Raw genomic sequence first — 14817 nt, forward strand, 5'->3', positions numbered from 1 at the left:
GACATAAATGTGTAATAAAATAACATATTATTCAAATATTTTATAACTTGAATGTTTGCCTTTGTTTTTCAAATATCAGAATGTTGTAAAAACTGTGAAGATAGAATCAGATAGTAAAAAATATTACAGACCACAAGTCAAAATGCCAGTCCCTCATGCCTTAGTCTTTGTGACTTTGGCTAAGTCACTTACCGTCTCTGGACTTAGTTTGTTCATTTTTAAAAATGTGAAGGTTGGATTAGATGAGCTCCCAAGGGTGTTGATCCAGATTTTGAACCATGTTAGTATCTTAATACTTTGAGATAAAGCATCTTTAAAGTTGTCTGATTCTCTACTATCTTGTTTAAAGAAAATTGAATTTCTGGGAATAAGTGTAAATATGCTACAATGTGAAACATGCCCAAGGTTTCTAGTTCTAATTCTAGTGTTTAATTACTGAAATCAATCACTTATCAGCAACTGGTCTACCCAGTTGCAAAACAGAAGTAAAAATATTTGTTATCCCATCTTCACAGAGAATCGGGGAGGATCAATTAAATGAAATAAATTTTAGAGTCCTTGGAAGAAAAGAAAGGTACTTCCTAAATGCAAAAGTATTTGCATTACTATCATTCTTATTATGCATCAGATATGAGCAATGCAATTTTCCTGTGTATTCCTGTTGGCTTTATCTTCTCAAGGGAATGTATTTGAAAAATAAGTAGAACTATTTCATGGCTACAGTACTTAAAAAAAAAGACTGTGTTTCTGAAAACCACAATTTTGGAAATACAGAAAGCAAACTAATGCTATCTCAAATTCCCTGAAGAAGAGATTACACTTTCTGGAGAAAACTGACATAATGAAATACTTTATATTCATTAAGTTACTTTCAAGCTTTTTATTTCTTCAAGTTTTTACCGCTACTGTTAAAAGACTAGTGACTATACCTGTATGCTTTATGGCCAAATAAATTAGAAATTGTCCCTTTTTGTTTAGAATCTTAGGAATAGGGTTTCTTATGTTTAAAGGTTTTGTTTGTTTGTTTTGTTTTGTTTTTAAAAACGCTTATAGTAATAGAGACTTTTGTAAAGTGTTATTTGAAAAACATTATTTCAACAGGAAATAACTCCCTATACAAACCTTGAACAATAAAATGGTTCACAGTTTTCCAATGAAGTCAGAAGATTCTCCTTTTAAAGTTTAGTTTAACAGTGAGATTTTTAATAAAGCAATTAAATTAATAAGAGATGACTGGTGACTTGATTATAGATTTAATAAAGACTATCCATTTTTATTTTAGTGACTAAGCTTATTTAATTCCAAACATTTTAGAATCAGGGGAATAGGACATGTAGTAACTATTTTCACATACACAAAGTTACTGTAGCACAATGAGGTGATAGTCCCAGTAGTTTAAGCCCAAATCACATCTATGTTAAATATGCAAATAAGTATTATTGGTCCAGTTTTCAATTCTGCTTTCTCTACATATAGTTACTTGTCTGGCTGAATTTGTATTTACTCTTCAAGACCTATAAATTACTTAATGCACCAAGTTTTATTAAATCAAGAACTGTTATTACATAAAATCCTGTGTACCAAGTTAAGTGTTTATTCAGTAGATGGCCAGCATTAGAGCTTGCATGCATCACAGACCAGGTATACATATTTTGTGCTTAAGGCCGACTGTCGAAAAGTTCTTATTACCTCCTTTAACTATTTCTGTAAATATTTATTTATAGATATCAATGTTCTTTGATCACATAAAAAGTGGAAGGATTTCTAGGAGTTTATCTGAACATTTAAGTAAGCTTGGACTCTGACTTTATATATACAACTCATACTTATTTACTTAAGTGTATGTTGATACTTTTACAAAGGCCTACATGTTGAATTCGAGGACTTGGAAATACAAAGTCACTGACAGAGCCAGGACCACGAGTCATGAGCTTTTGTTTGTATGCTAGGATGCGCTCTTGCATTATTTTTAAGTCCAGAGTAGACATTGATTGTCTGATTGAATCTCATCTTACCTATTAAAAGTTACAGAATAAAAAACTTAGTCATAGATGAGAGTTCATGTGTGTTTACTGAAACATTTTATAGATTTCCCCAAGAACTGATAAAACTAAATTCAACAGGAAATAAAAATATACCCAAGAGCAGATGAGCACAGGCAAAGCAGTGGTGACTGATCTGCACGTGGGTTAAAAGATGCTAAGACTTTGTTTGATTTTCCTTGGAGACCCTTAGAGTAGACTTCTGAAACTGATTTGGATTATAGATTTTGCTAAAGTAAATAGGGCACATTAGCCTTTTGCTTCATTGGCTTTTAATTACTGGCTTTTGTATCCCATCTGGAATGTCCCTTTGGATTCTTGGACCTTACTTTAAAACTGCACATACTATTGTTTGCTTTGTAAAATAATGCTGAGCCATTTCTGCTATTGTAATATCAAGGTGAAGATAAAATTTTAAGTTTCAGACATTTTTGTACTGGGTCATATTTGGTTTTCTGTATTAAGGAGAGATGTTTGCTTCTTAATAATAGTGGTCAGTCATAAGGAATAGAACCCAATTGTGTTATTTTGAAATGATGACAGAATTGATTCATGGATATCTGGCAACAACAAAAAAGAAACAATTATGGTGAATAATAAAGGACATCCGAGTCTTACTCTTTGGTTTTGTGGAAGCTGGTGATATTGGAAGAGATGGAAAAATAAAAACTAATGGATATTATCTATTTCTGAAAGGAAGTGAATATAATACTGGATAGATATGTAGTTTTAGATAAAGAGAGGTTAAGATTATTCCAGTATTATTTTTCTGTTTCTAGACTTTGCATGTATGTCTTGGTCTCATCATCATTACACCTGCAGCTTTACATTTTCATTGTTTTTAGAACCTCCTTTGGTGTATAAGCAGAAATGAAAAGAGAAGGTGAAAATGTAGGCAACTTTGTTTCTTTCTAGCAGTTCTTGAAAGTTCCATATTTCAGTATTTAAAGAGTACCCTGTACAAATTAGTGACTGTCTGTGGATTCTAATCACCAAAGCCCCAGGTGAATCTTATGGTCAGGTATGTTTGAGAAATGATATATTATCTCTCTACTTCACCCAACACACTTATTCTCTTGTTATATAGTTATTTGCATGTTGTTAACCTATTTCGAGGGTTTATAAGCTCCTTGAAGTTATACAGACAGAGTATGTCAGTATCTGCACTTTTCTGGAAAGAGAATCCATAGCTTTCACCCTATACTAAAAAAAAAAAAAAAAAAAAAAAGAATACAGTTGACCCTTGAACAACATGAGTTTGAACTGTGCGGATCCACTCATCTGCAGATTTTTTTTCAGTAGTAAATACTACATGATCCAGTTGGTTAAATGGGCAGATATGGAACTATGGATACAGAAAAATTGTGGATATGGAGGACCCACTATAAATTATACATGAATTTTTGACTGTAGGAGGGTCGGCGCCCCAACCCTCGCATTGTTCAAGGGTCAACTGTAAATAATAGTATTCTCTTAAAAAATCTGTATCTCAAACTAAGTTAGGAACATTAGAAAATACACTTCATACTCTTGCTAGATTTTAAGCAACCAAACATCAGGAATTGAATGCCTTACTGATATATATTTCCCTTAGCACTTGGGAACTGTCCATCTCATAAACACTTTTGCACAGATGGATTTTAGAGTTGCATAAATCTGGGCTTAATTCCTTGGACCTGGTACCCCACAGTAGTAAGTAAGCTAGGAACTTGTGTTCCACGGTTACCTCCTTCAGGCAAGAGAAGTTTTATAGAACAAGAGCCATTTACTTAACCAATTTATTTTGTCTCCTTCCCCACTCAAAATTATCAACTCTAAAGAACGTAGAACGTAACGGATAGATTCAAATTATTTTCAAATAATTCCTGAGTAAAAAGAAAGAATGAAAACGTCCCTCCAAGTTACGAGCTAGAGGGGTGAGATACCTCCAGAAGCTAAATCATCTATAGTTTGGCTTTTTTACAAAGGTCTCTTCGGGTGGTGATTTCCATTTTAAAAAACAAAGCTATTTATTCAAAAAGGAAAAGTGTACAGAGTCTCTGTGATGAAGCGACTCCCTAAAGAGTAATCTCAATGAGGAAAAAAAAAGACATGAAGTTCTAAGCAACAACATTTCCTTGGTTGGAAAAGAGAAACTGCTCTGGTAGCGTTCTTACATTCTTTGGCTTCCCCAAGAATCACAACCTGAGGCAAATGGGAACAGAATGGAGGATCAAGAGCACAATTACCCAAAGGTCTCTTTAAAAGGTATCTCACCAACCACTCCATAAAAATCACCCAACTAGGAAGTATTTTAAAAATTCACCTAGAAATAATAGCAAAGTAATTAGCAAAGTTTTGCGTTCTGCATCTGTCTTTTTTTATCAATGTTGCTTTTTTTTTTTTTTAAAGCTGTGTTGACCATTACAGAGCTATCGTTCATTCCTATGGGTCTAGGACAACAGGGGCAGGAGTCAAGGCCAAGTTATGAGTCCCCAATACTTTTGCCATGAATGCATCACACTCCAGACTCATTGGACAGCTACTGATTTCCTTGGATCATTTTAATCCAACCCAAAATTCTTCTATGGCTCTGGAACCTCCTGAGGCTTTCAGAGGGGTTAGAACTATGGTTCTCAACCCTTAACTGTGCATCAGAATCACCCAAGGAGCTGTAAAAGTGTATAGATATGTGATACTGCTTCCAGAGATTGCTGATCGACTTGATCTGTGGTGGGACGCAGATTAAGTGGTTTCTAAAAGATGCTCAGGAAGTTCTGATGTGCAACAAATGGCTGAAGATGACTTGTTTAGACATTTCCAGACTAATTTTACAGAACCCAAATATAAGGATTTGGGGGGGAGGTGCGTCTTCAAGAGCTATAAGTAATAACACCATACTTTAAATATATAAAATGCTGTCAGAGTAGTCTGAAAGAGTTTACCCTCTTCAATCTGAGATTTCTAAATCCAGCAAGCACATAAGATATTATTCAAAAACAATCTCATTAAGAATTTGACTGCCGGAAATTTTTGAACACCTACATACTATCATGGGGGGGGGGGGTCTGATCCCAGCAGGTGTCCTTTTTAAACACCTGTTGGAGTGAACTCTGCCACGGTCCCTTTAAATGGGATGGAGTTTTGATTTTCCAAAAGCTGGGAGCCAGTTGGAATGCTAGAAATGCACATTTGTTGCTTATGTTCCATTCTAGCAAACCATCTCCTGAAGTGCTATGTTGATCTCTTGATTGTGTAGTTAATGAGAGAAATCTATAGATCCCATTCAGAATGACTAGCGGTCTTGTTTATAGCGGTTAACTCGAGGGAGTTGATTTCCCATAATCAGCTAATAACGAGAAACACTGTTTACCATCTTGTGAGTCTTTCAAGAATTGATGTGTTAAAAACCAGAATCGTCATTGTAAATTGGAGAGTGTTGAAAGCTCACCTAGAAAACTGTTTTACATTTTTCCCAAGTGGAGAGTCTGAATTTGTGTTTGATTATAATGAAATAGCTAAAATGTTACACAGCTTAAGGCCCAACATGCCTGTGAATGATTCTGTCCAAAAGCTGACATAAACAAACTGTGTTAGTATCACTATTTCAAGCATGTTCATCATGTCTATCTATAGCATACTACTGAATCAGGTACCGCCTGGCTGAAGGTCATGGGCTACACATAGCTCTTCAAATACTTTATTTCTGAGACAGCTGAATTACTCCCTGACCTGACTTTAGTGAGTGGGAGGATCATCATCTTTATGCCTTACTGCCCTTTCTAAAAATAGTAGGGGCTTTAACAAGGAGATATTTTAAGCAGCTCATATTCACTTGTCTCATCAGGGGAAGCTTATTTTGGCCACTTGCATGTGTCCAGTTTGCATGTGCGTAGAGTTAAACTTTTGGAGGCTAGTCTGTGCTCCTCCACACCACTCATCTAAGAAACTGGCAAGCATAAAGGCACTGGAATTACTAGCTGAGAGTCAGTGGGTAAACACAAATGAAGGGAAGACACTTTTTAGGAATGTGAATATGCTTCCGAAATCATCCATTTCAGACATTTTCACATCAGTCCTCAGCTTTTCGGATCTGTTTTCATAAAACCTGGCCGTGATTTCACTCCAGAGACCTCAATGATCTTGCCGCTTTTAATAAACATTAATAGGAGCCACTGCCAGCCTGTGGATAAGGGAAACTAATGAGAAACTGCCATCCAAAATCTGAACAGCAAAAACAAAACCAAGCAAAACCAAGAAATCCAAAACAAAACCAAAAAAGAACAACTCAAACAATCTGTGCTCACAAGAAGACGCATAGAAAAACACCGAGATGTAACTTTGATTTGATAACTGGATTTATCAGTCACATGACTGACATGCAGTGGGTACTTTGTATTTTTCTACTCTGAAATACAAGTGCAAATCTATGTTATTCTGCACAACTGGGACCAAAAAATTATGAGTGTGAGAAAACGCAGACTCTAAAAGCAAGATGGAATTTAAGCAGGTAAACCCTGTTTCACAGTCATGTCATTCCGGTACAGTTGTACGTGGTACTCGTGTTTCCACCTCTAAGAAATTTCCATTTTTTCGCATCAAAAACTCCAGATATGAAGCTGAAGCTGCTTTCTTCGCCAACCTGAAGCTGTCTGATTTCAACATCATTGACACCCTTGGAGTTGGAGGTTTCGGACGAGTGGAGCTGGTAGGTGATTGCTCTTTAAATGCTTTTGAGAGTCCTGTCTTCCTTTTTAATTTTTTCTCCTAGATTAAGATTTCGCTTTTCTTCTCTCTCTAATCATTAATTACTATTGTTCCTAAATTGGTACCAAATACTCTCATTTCAGCACAACAGAGTTTGCAACAAAGTGAACTATGTTATGTAATCAGTAAATGAAAAATAAAATAAACACCAACTTACTTTTTAGAAAACCTCTGCATATTAAATGAAAGGTAAACACATTTACTTAATGAGGAGTCATAAAGCACTTATTACCCGCTGATTTTCTGTGATCTTTATTTACTTCCTTAGGTCTGAGCAGTGCTCACTAACTTAATTATGCGCTCTATCTATAATCACAATAACTAAAATGTAAATTTAAATATATATAAAGGGAGATGAGGTATATTTACATGTATTCTCTATCTATGTATATAACATATAATTCTCACCACTGCTTTAAAAATTAAGTGAATGGTGTTGTAGTTATTCTGTGATTCTGTAGTCACAAGCACCTATTTAGATTATAGTACATATATATACACACATATATATAACTGTATTAGATAATATGGTATGAATATTTTATATAATTTATTTCACACACATGTTTATTTGTGTGTATACACACACAGCTAAGTGAAGATGAAGAAGACATTTTGGCACAAGTTCATACATTAAACACATGGCATCAATATGGTGTAAACCAAATGAAAGCATGTTCTATTGTGCCTTTGTTTAAAATATAAATTAAAAAACTGACATATTGCAACAAAAATTAGAAAAAAATGTATTCTTGGGACTGAGTTGCTGCATTCCAGACTGTGTGGATAAAAACCGTATTTGAGAATGTAGATTAATGTCCACCTCTCCTGAATATGGAGGAGTCCCTGATATCAGACACCAGTACAGTACGTTAGGAACTCCCTGAGGCTGTGTACAGTTCAGTAAATAGTTACTGTTGCCATCAGGCAGTAGGAGAAATCCCCTTCCGTAAAAGTAGATTGACCTAGCACTATTTTTGTATTTGTCCATTTGTGCTGTAGTTGGGATTTTTGACTTTGATGGGCAGAATGATGTTATTTACTTAAATATTAGACAAGAAGGGTTTAGAGCCGTAAAGTGTTTCACTGAATTTGGGTTATGCTTCCCGTAACACTGGTTGGAGATACTATAGTAATACTACTGCTGACTTGATTCCTGACTTCATAGTGTGCCTCTGGGGATCTAAGTATTGAATGTTTTCAATTACAGGAGTAAGAATCAAGTAAGGGCTTAGAAAAACCTCTTGCTTTTCTGAATCCTGCCAATTAATGCAGTCTTAGATTTATTTTTCAAGAACATTGATTTTGTGATGAAATATAACTTCACATAGTTAATGAAGATTTAATGACAGTGTTATACATGAACAGCTTTGCACTGGGAGTGTTGGGACACAGAAACAGCACAGAGTGTAGAGCTCCTAGCCATGAAGGATTTATTGTCTGCTACGTTTATTTACATAGTTGTATGTGCCTAAACCCCTCTCTCTATGAAGCAGTATAAAGGACAGAATTCCCTAGAGATTAATTTTATGGCTGTTACAGTTTCTTACAATTATTTTTTTAAGGACTGTGGACAATAAAATTGCTGTTTTAGTTGACCAAAAAAAATCAACATTATAACTTTGTGGTCTCCTAAAGAGGTCTGATAACTTCAAATTGGGAACCTTTAAGTTACCAGTGAGATATTTTATGAAATATAGGAATTTACTTAGGATTTTTGAAATACTGGAAATCACTTAAAGGCACTGAAACCACTTCAAGATGCATAATCAAATGCCAAGCTGATTGATAGTGGAAAACTTCTAGAAAATTCCCTCAAAAATGTGAGGAGGCACAAACAACCACAAAATTAAGGAAGGTTCAAAGTGGGCATATTAAAGGTAATGCAGTTTAAAAAGACAAAATATGTATGTGTTTGTAGGCATGTGTGTGTTTGAGTACATACATGTTTATATATAATCTTCATCCCAGGAGTGATCATCAAAGGCAGTTCAGCAATTTTCTTTTCATGGACGTGATATTTTACACGTCTACACAAATGTTTTTAGACTAATGGAAATCATAACCTCAAGGATTAACTTAGGTTGGAGCTGTAGCCTGGTTTGAAAAACTTTAGATGTATTTCTGAATGATAAACCCATAATGGGTTATAAAGTATAACTAGTACATCATGGGTAGAGGTGCATGTCTTTAACCTCTGAAGTGACATCATCTTGCGTGATCTTGCACTTCCCAAACACACTAGGGGATTATCCTAATACCCAAATTGTCTTCACTGTTCGATGTGGACTACCCATTTAAGTGATCACTATTATTACCCCAGAATCCATTGCCCCCAGTTCTTGCCACTTACTAACTTCCCAATAAGATTAATTACTGGGTATGAAAAATATTCTTTTCTGTGATGGTTCATTTTTACATGTATTCAGTGATGCCAGAATTGGGAGTTTGGCTTCAACACTTTGACTGTAATTACACATACTGTTGTCATAGCAGACAGCGAATCTCCATGAGGATAGTGGTGACTGCCCAGGAGGTAGAAGTGTCCTGTTAGAGTAGGACTCACACCCTTCAGAGGTAGGAGGAGGGTCTAGGCAGAGCCCAGTTCTGTTGTGATTACAAAAGTTTTCCTTTCACTCCCCTCTACAAATGGTGCATGCGAGATAATTTTATCAGTCCTATAGAGTGCTATCTTTACGCAATATAACCTTCACATGAACTCATTTATGTATGTTTTACATATACACAGTACTGAACATGTTAATACCAAGTATATAATACTTATACGTTGAACCTACCAATTCTTTGTTCAGTAGTAATGTTGATCAGGTAAATGACATTATAAAAATTACCACAGTTACACTTTAATTTTATAATTCTATTTTTAAAAAATTTCCCAGGTGTTGATTATAAGATGATAAACTACCGAATTGGGTATGAAGAATTAAGAAATTTGAATTTGTGAACCCCGTTTCCTGTTAGAACTAAGTTAGGAGTGTAGTTTTATTATCATTTGAGATACAGCTCATGTTCATGTTATTTGCTTAATGTAATACCATTCAAACACTTCTTAGCATTTCTTAATTTTTATCATTTACGCCAATTCAGATGGATTTAGATGCAGGGGTATTTTTCAGGCAGAAGAATTGCTAAAATAATTTATTGCCAACTTTTAGAGATGAGAACATAATTTTGGAACATAATAGAAACTTAAATATTTGTTCAATGATGAGACCAGAAGCTTGAAGTGAAGGTCTCATAGGAATGGGAGTTCTGTTCTTAAGTTATTCAGTCTATTTCATAAATACTTTTAGCATAAGTGATTTCAACTAGTTTAATATCAGACATGTCTTGTTCACACCCATTACCTTTGGGAAGTCATTTACACTGCTTTCCTTTCTGTGATCTGGTATATACTGTATTTTCTGCACATATTTTTATTTTGAAGAACCGCTTTCTAACTTATTCAGTGCTACCTGTTTACAGAATATTTTCCAGAAGACCACACTCCGTTTATAATAGCACCTTCAGCTAAAGAACTCAGCTTTTTTTAAATATATGATTTACTCATTAAAGCTATGAACAATGCTGTAAGACATCTAGGAAATCCTCTTAATTTACAAGACGTGACTGTAAAATAAGGAGATGGATTTTACAGATCACAAGTGAAAATTAGTCCCATTGCTTTATGGTCACATTCCGAATTTACTCTCCTTTGCTCTTGTCAGAGAGGTGCTTGCTTTTCAGAGTAGATTGGTACAAGTCAAACTTTTTAATCTAGCAATGCTATGGAGTGGTTGCTTTAAATAATAAATATGTAATCTATTTATTGAGCAATTCAATGCCTCATATACCAGAGCACCATACTTGGATAAAATATAGGAAGAATGATATGGAAAACATAATCTCTGTCTTCTTGGATTATATTCTTTCTACACAATTTATTATGTATTTATGTAGTGAGCTCTCTGCTGGGATATACACAGTTTAACAGAAAATAGCCACTGCCTCTAGGGACTCACAGTCTACTAGGAGGGACGATCATGCAAACTAATAAGTAAACCCATAATCAGAGTTTGAGCAGCACGTGCTCAGTGCATGGCGGAGCAAGACTTCTTAGAGGAGGTAGCATTTCTAAGACAGAGGGCTCGACATTAAGGCGTTGCCATAAATAACCTCAAGCCTTATGGTCTGCTCTCGTAAAATGAAACTACTGCAGGATAGTTTGTTAATAAACTGATATTAATAATGTTTATTAATAAATTGGTATTACTTTCTTACTAAAATAATCGAGCTTTTCATTTGAACCCAGGTTTGCAATCTTCAAATGGCTCTCATATCCAGTATATAATTTTGCCTTTAGAGCTATCGTAGGAGGCATAAGCCACATTTCACAGGAAAGAAGTCATGAATAATGTGTATAAGTGACCTAAGATCACACGCTCACTGAAAGAGCTGTTGTTATTGCCCAGAACTACTGATTATTAAACTAGACTTTTTCTTTTTTTTATCATTCTGACTACTAAAAATATTTAGATTCTTATCACCACCAATAACAGCTACCATTATCAAATCAGACAAGTGTCACTTTATTATCATAGGTACACCTTTGTTTTTTAAAAAAATGTCTTCTAGAATTCAAGAACCTGTCTTAGACATAAATATGGAATAGATGCCATGATTATCTGCTATTCACCTCTTCTTCTATCGAACCTTCAGAGACTCTTATTTCTGTTTTCTCTTTTGCGGCTCCTAGTTGAGTGTTAAAATATCTGTGGAGGAAAAAATAAAGATCAGACAGTATCACGTGGTAGCTAAAAGCTAGAGCTCTGGAATCAGACTGTCTGGATTGAGATCTTACCAGCTGTGTGTGATTAGTCATTTACTTAAACCTCCTGAGCCTCAGTTTCCTCATCTCTAAAGGGAGGATAATAATAGGCTGTGTGCCTCACGCATTGCAAAGATTAAATGAGTTAAAGTCCCAAAATAGTGCCTCACGTATCATAGGTCAGTAAGTGTTGGCAGTGTTGTTATTATTATTAAAATATTCTAATGATAACTATCAATCATTTTCAGCTCTACCCATAGAAAAGGAAGGGAATGAAATATTTTACTCTTTTTTTCTCCCATTGTTAGGCCAAGTGCTGAGAATACAAGCATTTCTCCAATACATGAGCGAGTCTAAGGTGTTCAAATGACCTTCAGTGATAGCTTCTATTAAATTCCCCCAAACCACTAAAGCTCCTTACTTTCTGATCTGTCATGAGTAGAGATGGGAAACAATTTTCAGTCTTCCTCACACTAAACCTTTGTGTACTTGAAGTAGTCTGCTCTTATTTATCCATTTCTCTTCTAAATTGTAAAGCCCCACCTCTTTACCTCTCAACAGGAAATCGTTTTTGGTGCAAACTGCTAAATCATATCCAGTTTCTCCACAATCTTCTTACACCATGGCACCCTGATTGGGCATGATAAGGGTCTGGCTCTTGCCAAATGGAGGACAAAGGTCCTTTCTCCTGTGCCACAATCCCATGATCGGATTGCCCAGGAGGGGGCAATGTGGTAGCAAGTTGTAAGAATTCTGCCACACTCACAATCACATTTGTGTAACAGGGTCTGTGTGCTGTACATATGGGCATCCATACCACTCTCATGGCATTTTTGCCAGCTGCTTGGTCACTGTGTGTCACATGCAAGTGACGTGGAAGGCTATGCAAACCACCTAAAAAAAAAAAAGGGACTAAGTAAGAGATGATTAAGCAAGAAATTAGGTAGGTGATAAACCTATTGCTCAGTCACGGAGTTTTGTTTCGTCATTATGAAAGGGGAAAGCCAAAGGGGAACCCCAGGTGAGACGAAAACACTTCAAGAGCTTCTTACTGCCAAGCCACATGACAGTGAAATAGAATAGCTGTGGGATCGCTGGACAGCACTGCCATTTGTGCCCACTGTGATTTATGCTGCAGAGGATGCCTGGGAAACCCTGCCATACTAAGGCCTTGTGTCCTCTGTAACCAAGGTGAATAAGGACTCTGTGCTGGTTGAAAACTCAAAATTGCCTCATTTTAACATAGCCTTTTCTCTAGAAATACCCTACTTGGATTATTATTAAATATGTCATCCTCATTTATATTTATTCTTCAGAAGAATGAAAACTGACACAAATTAGTAATTGTGATAGTGTTGATTTCTGAGAAAATAAGTTATTCAGATAGCTAATGAAAATCCAATTTGATCAATGCTAATTGAACATAATAGGTGCAGTCACAATACAGGCATTCCTCAGAGATATTGCGGGTTCAATTCCAGACCACTGCGATAAAGCAAGTATCACAATAAAGCAAGTCACAGCAATTTTTTGGTTTCCCAATGCATATGACAGTTATGTATACACTATACTATGGTCTATAAGCATGCAAGAGCATTATGTCTAAAAAAACAATGTACATACCTTAATCAAAAAATACTTTATTGCTATAAAATGCTATCATCTGAGTCTTCAGTGAGCAGTAACATCAAAGATCACTGATCACAGATTATTATAGCAAATATAATAATAATGAAAAAGTTTGAAATACTGTGAGAATTACTAAAATGTGACACAGAGACACGATGTGAGCAAATGCTGTTGGAAAAATGATATCGACAGACTTCCTCGACTCAGGGTTGCCACAAACCTTCAATTTGTTAAAAATGCAGTATCTGCAAAGTGTGATAAAAAAATGAAGTATGCCTGTATACTGCAACTTCTAAAACATCTAACCACAAGATAGTTTCTAAGCAGAAATCACAGGTAATAAAATTTATCTCTGCTTTGACATATACAAATAAGGTAAAATATGCATGAATTCATCTTGTTACTGTAAATTTTATTCTCTTTAGTACATTCATAGCTGTAATACAATTTAGACTAAATGAATGACAACAAATAGAACAGTCACACTCATACATCTTTTGAAATTATAGGAATTTTATACACCAGCCACCTATTGAAATGAACATTTTTCTTTAAAAGTGTTTGAAATTAGTGTTCTATAGTAAAATAAAATGTTAGCATTTCCTCCTCTAAACCTTCATGTTTTTCTAGAAAGATCAATCCACAGTTGGCCCTCAATATTCACAGGTTCTCCATCCATGAATTCATCCAACCTCAGATTGAAAATATTCGATAAGGTCTCAAAAAGCAAAACTTGAATTTGACACACACCAGAAACAATTTACATAGCATTTACATTGTATTTACAATTATTTATATATTACCTACGCTGTATTTATACCTATTTACATAGCATTTTCATTGTATTAGGTATTATAAGCAATCTAAGGATGATTTAAAGTGTACAGGAGGGTGTATTTCGGTTATATGCAAATATTATACCATTTTATATGAGGAACTTGAGCATCTAAGGATTTTGGTATCCACAGGGGAGACTGGAGTCAATCCCTCAAGGATACTAAGGGACAACTGTAAATCTAGAAGGCACTGGACATGTCTTTCCATGGCTTAAGATAAGTTTTGGATGAACTGTTTTATCACCACTTAACAGTTTGGTCACTCACCTTTTTGTTTTCTGTGACATAAATTTGACTTTTTTTTAATCCAGTGAATTTATGGTCACGTCACATTCAGTAAAAGTTCATCTATTAAAAAAATTCCTAAATATTTTTTGTGGGATATAGCAATATCATGTGTGATTCGTGCCCTCAAAGAACATCTTGCCTTCTCCTAAGTAAGAAGATAAGATCAATACATATGAAAAATAGCAAATGAAATCCTTTAGTATTGCATTAAATTCTAAATCATGAAGAAGGGTTCTCAGCATTTCAAAAAGAGAGCATTTGGAGCTGATGATCTAGCGAGGCCCTGAGAAGACACAGAACTTGAGCCAGGGCTTAGAGAATAGGTTGGGATTTAAATGAACAGATGTGAAAAGGCCATTTGGGGGAAAGGCCATTCCAGGAAAAGGTTACAACACAGAAGGCCACGTGTTTTCACAGGACACCAAAGCAAGTGGCCTGACTGGAGGTT

The 14817-nt window shown here is 35.3% G+C and overlaps 1 protein-coding gene across 2 annotated transcripts in view; it reads left to right on the top strand.

Annotated features, from left to right (window-relative positions):
• Positions 1 to 14817, top strand: part of PRKG1 (protein kinase cGMP-dependent 1) — a 1239224-nt gene that overhangs the window by 1189205 nt on the left and 35202 nt on the right. For both annotated transcript variants that reach the window (XM_061195641.1, XM_061195645.1), the window contains exon 10: positions 6633 to 6729. In XM_061195641.1, the coding sequence (XP_061051624.1) occupies positions 6633 to 6729 (97 nt within the window). The remainder of the gene's footprint in view (positions 1 to 6632; positions 6730 to 14817) is intronic.

Source organism: Eubalaena glacialis, chromosome 1 (assembly GCF_028564815.1).
Source record: "Eubalaena glacialis isolate mEubGla1 chromosome 1, mEubGla1.1.hap2.+ XY, whole genome shotgun sequence".
Classification (NCBI taxonomy): Eukaryota; Metazoa; Chordata; class Mammalia; order Artiodactyla; family Balaenidae; genus Eubalaena; species Eubalaena glacialis.